At 49.4% G+C, this 4,203-nt stretch overlaps 1 protein-coding gene and 1 long non-coding RNA gene across 2 annotated transcripts in view; one reads left to right on the top strand and one right to left on the bottom strand.

Moving 5' to 3' along the window:
• Positions 1 to 659: 659 nt before the first annotated feature.
• Positions 660 to 3,859, bottom strand: LOC137857345 (uncharacterized). The gene is made up of 2 exons (XR_011097063.1): positions 3,573 to 3,859; positions 660 to 1,406 (listed from the first exon to the last, which is right to left on the bottom strand). It is a non-coding gene; the product is annotated as an uncharacterized lncRNA (long non-coding RNA).
• RMDN3 (regulator of microtubule dynamics 3) overlaps positions 2,931 to 4,203 on the top strand; it is a 41,849-nt gene continuing 40,576 nt past the window's right edge. The window contains exon 1 of the mRNA XM_068683667.1: positions 2,931 to 3,286. Coding sequence (XP_068539768.1) covers positions 3,043 to 3,286 — 244 coding nt within the window. The 5' untranslated portion in view covers positions 2,931 to 3,042. The remainder of the gene's footprint in view (positions 3,287 to 4,203) is intronic.

Below are 4,203 nucleotides of genomic sequence, written 5' to 3'. Positions count from 1 at the left end.
CAGAGCCTGCACACAGTATTTTGGTATTGAATTTCCTGTCGAGATACCGAAATCTGGGAGGCAGCCCAAGCACCCTGCATGGCAGTGGCGTGAGAGCAAGCCATAAAATGCAGTGCAGTACAGCCCAGCGGTACCATCCATCATCAGAAAGCAATTATCGCCCCTTGGCGCTGGCTCCGACCTGTCTACTTAAAGTCATGGTTGGACATGGGCAGCAATAATATGTGGAAAATAAAGCAAAAGGTCACTTGACTCTGCCATAGATCATTGCACTGTTACAAGAGTGGCACATGAAGAGCTCTGCTTTTCCCCATCTGACATCAGTGACTTTTTCTGGTAACACTCCCTTCTTTCTGCAGCTCCCAAGACTGAAAGAGGGGAGCTTTAGCTAAGGCATTAGGAAGAAATCCTTCACTCAGAGGGTGGTGAGGCACTGGCACAGGCCCCATCCCCGGAGGTGTTCAAGGCCAGGTTGGATGGGGCTTTGGGCAACCTGGTCTGGTGGGAGGTGTCCCTGCCCATGGCAGGGGGTTGGAACCAGCTGGTCTTGAAGGTCCCTTCCAGCCCAAACCACTCTACAATTCTATGAAATGTAACCAGCCCACAGGTTCACTGCAATTACTGTGGGATGGAGAAATTAAAACACAAAAGCCTGGAGCTCATGATTTTGCCATTAATTTTATCATTAATATCTTCCTTGCCTTAGGCAGAGTCCATCTCCAACTAAAATACTGCGATCTCAACCAAAAGCCAGTGGTTCTTTACACCCTCTCTATCATGGCAAGTCCTATGAATGGTTTGCTCTCTAAAATAACCATTTCAGACTCCTGGAAGCTGTCCAGCCTTCAGCCAGCAGAGTGAGATTTTGAGAGATTTCACATTGCAGAGTGCTCCCAGAGCCCTGCACCATCCTTCAGGCCACAATTCCAGACCCAGAGCCAATGGTCCAAGTCACCTGCAAGCTCAGGGGATGAGGAGCACTCGTTACATCAAAAGATTTGCTATTCCAGGAACACCACGCTTAATGAAAACTTGAGGCGTATGAAAATAATTCCACTGCCTTTTAGTAATGAAGAATTGCTTCCTAATTACCAAGCAAGTTGTTCATCCACAGCACTGGGTCCTTGCAACCTGTTGGCTTTGATCCTGCTCCAAGTGATGATGCTGTGAGTGTGTTTTTATGAGGAGCTGGTGATTTTCACTCCACATTTTGATGTCACGTGGGAGAAATAGACTTCCCCCCCACACACAGAGATAAGGATAAAATGCCTCTGAAAGTCATCTGTGCTTCTTGCTAAGCTCTGGTTTGTGTGTCAGATGCGAGGCCATTTGTCACCGGTCACAGCGTCAGCATCCTGTCTGGCACGTCTGCTGGAGATCTGTTAGCAAACAGACCCAAAGTGTCTCTGTAAAACCGAATTACAAGGTTATTTTAGGAAAAGTAAAGCATTTAGAAAATAAAAAGAACTTAAATCAGTCTACATGCATGTTAATTTCCCCAGAGCCCCAGTGTATTCCAGTAACCTACATGGTGGGTATGGTAGTGTCAGCAGTTTCACTGATGATTTAGGATTTATGCCCTCCCTCTGGCCCCAGCAAAAGGATTTGTGGGGAAATGGGAAAGGACATTATTACTGCTTTACCTTCAGCAGCAATCTCTTCATTTCAGAAGGGTTTAATGACAATAACAAAAACACTAGTGCAATTTGGAGGGTTGTTTGCGGGACTGGCACATTTCAGGGCAAGAAGATAATGACTGGGAAGGCAGACTGTAGGATATTATGTGAGCAGCTGAAGCTGTTACGGTGATAAATCCAAAGGAGCTTACAAAAACCAGAAGAAAAAGAAAGAAAATGAAATCCAGTGGGGATTTCAGGTCTTTACAACACTCCACCTGACCAGCCCAGGTTTTTTCTGCTGAATCATGAGGGGTTAAAGGGAAAGAGTAATAGAGCTCAAGCAGGAGCTATTATTTCCGGAAATTATTTCTTTCACAAAACCTTGTTTTTATTACTTTCATTAAAGTGCAACGTGAGACGAACAGGAACAGCAGGCTGCAGCACGGTGTTACTCTGATAACATCTTTAATATCCGCGGGACCATGAATTTGTGCTGCCCTGGGTTATACGTAATAACCGCACGAAGAAATTCAGCCTTCCATCTCCGTGCCCGCTGGAAGGTGCTCCTGTAGTCGTCACCCGAAATATCTGCATCAGTGAGAAAGGGATGGGGCAGGTCCCTGGCACAAGGGTTTCGTTGGGTGCTGGTGGCACCATGGTCGTTGGCAAAGCTGTGCTGTGGCTGTAGGGTTTGTGGTGGTGTTGCTGTGATTGTGGTGGTGTAGGGATTGTGGTGGTGTAGTTGTAGGAACTGGGGCAGTGTGGTGCAGCTATAGGTTTAGGTGTAGGTTTAGGTTTAGGTGTAGGTGCAGGTGTAGGTTTAGGTTTAGGTGTAGGTGCAGCTATAGGTGCAGGTTTAGGTATAGGTGCAGCTATAGGTGCAGGTGTAGGTGTAGGTGCAGGTGTAGGTTTAGGTGTAGGCGCAGCTATAGGAGCAGGTGTAGGTTTAGGTATAGGTGTAGGTTTAGGTGTAGGCGCAGCTGTAGGTTTAGGTGTAGGCGCAGCTATAGGTTTAGGTGTAGGTTTAGGTATAGGTGTAGGTTTAGGTTTAGGTGTAGGTACAGATACACGTGCAGGTTTAGGTATAGGTACAAGTGTACGTACAGGCGTATGGGGTAGGTGTAGGTATCAACACAGGTGTTGGTGTAGGTACAGGTGTTGCTGTAGGTGCACATACAGGTGCAGGTGTGCAGGTACAAGTGTAGGTACAGGTGTTGCTAAAGGGAAAATGTGCACATACACACATGTACACATAGACACTCACACACACCCTCGCACAGGCCCAGCCCCAGCCGGGCCCCTCCCTCCGGCCGAGGCGCGGGGCTCTGACGCCTCCTGACGCCACAGCGCGGTCCGGCCCCGTTCCCCCCGGTCCCCCCGGGTCCTCCCGTCCCGTCCCGTCCCGCCCCGTCCCCCCGCAGCCATGGCGCGGCCCGGGCCCGGCCGCCCGTCGCTGGGGCTGGGGCTGGCGCTGGGCGCCGCGGGGCTGGGGCTGGGGCTGGGCCTCGGCCTCGGCCTGCTCCGGCGGCGCCGCACGGGAGACGGCCGGGATCCGGAGCGGGATACGAATCGGGATCGGGATCAGGACCGGGATCAGGACCGGGATCGGGCTCGGCCCGGCGGGCTCGGCCCGGGCTGCGCGGAGGCCGTGGGGCGGCGGAGCCAGGGTAGGGACCGGCGCGGGGAGCGCGGGGTTAACGCACGTGGGGGCTGTTTTTTTCTTCTTTTTGCTTTAATTCCTTTTTTTTTTTTTCCAAGCTTGGGCAAAGCTGCAGGGGTAGAAAACGAGGCCGCGTGTGTTTGTGGCATCGCTCGGGTTTTAAAAGGAGCAGGGCTTGGGGGGGCGGGAGGGGACTGGGCACGGACAGGTGCTTCCGTAGCTCCGCAGCCAAAAGCCAAAAATAAACAAAAAAAAAAAAAAAAAGAGAAAAGGAAAAACGAGAGTGCTCTCACCTCAATGCCTTGGCTGGGTTATCTAAAGACCTGTCACTGGGGGGGGGGGGGACTTGTAAACAGTCCTGTGAGGAGGAAAGCAATTAAAATTTACAAATGTTCATCGGTTTGTATGGGCTGGGTGATCTCACTGTATCTGCCAGAAGACTTAAAAGATCAGGCAAACTGGTTAATGTTGTAGGTTGGCCCATGCCGATGACGTGTGTTGATGACAGCTGCAATTTGAAGCCCGTTGTCTGCTCTTTGGGTTTCTGTTTCGTTTTCCTGAATAAGAATAGAGTTGTGGCTTGGGTGTTGGGTTTTTTTTTGGTTAGTTGGTTTGGTTCGGCTTGTTTTGTTGTTTGTTTCTATTTGTTATTTAAGATATTTAACATAATTTTTATTTAACATTTATTTAATATTGGGGACAGAAAAGTCTGTCCACAGTTAGCCGTACTGCCCTTGTTCATTGCCACGTGTTACCTTGTAGGCTGGTTGTTCTCCTGGCTGGTGGCCTCCAGAGTTGATTGCAATTCAGAAGAAAAGCAGACTAGTTTTCACGTGTCATGTTGATACAGAAGCATGCAGAACAGAAATTTAATTAATTTGCAGTCAGGACTTCTTAAAAAAAACAGCAATTTGGTTTTCTGCA

This window comes from Anas acuta, chromosome 5 (genome assembly GCF_963932015.1).
Source record: "Anas acuta chromosome 5, bAnaAcu1.1, whole genome shotgun sequence".
Classification (NCBI taxonomy): domain Eukaryota; kingdom Metazoa; phylum Chordata; class Aves; order Anseriformes; family Anatidae; genus Anas; species Anas acuta.
The sequence above is the reverse complement of the archived record's forward strand: the minus strand, read 5'-3'. Positions and strand labels throughout refer to the sequence as shown.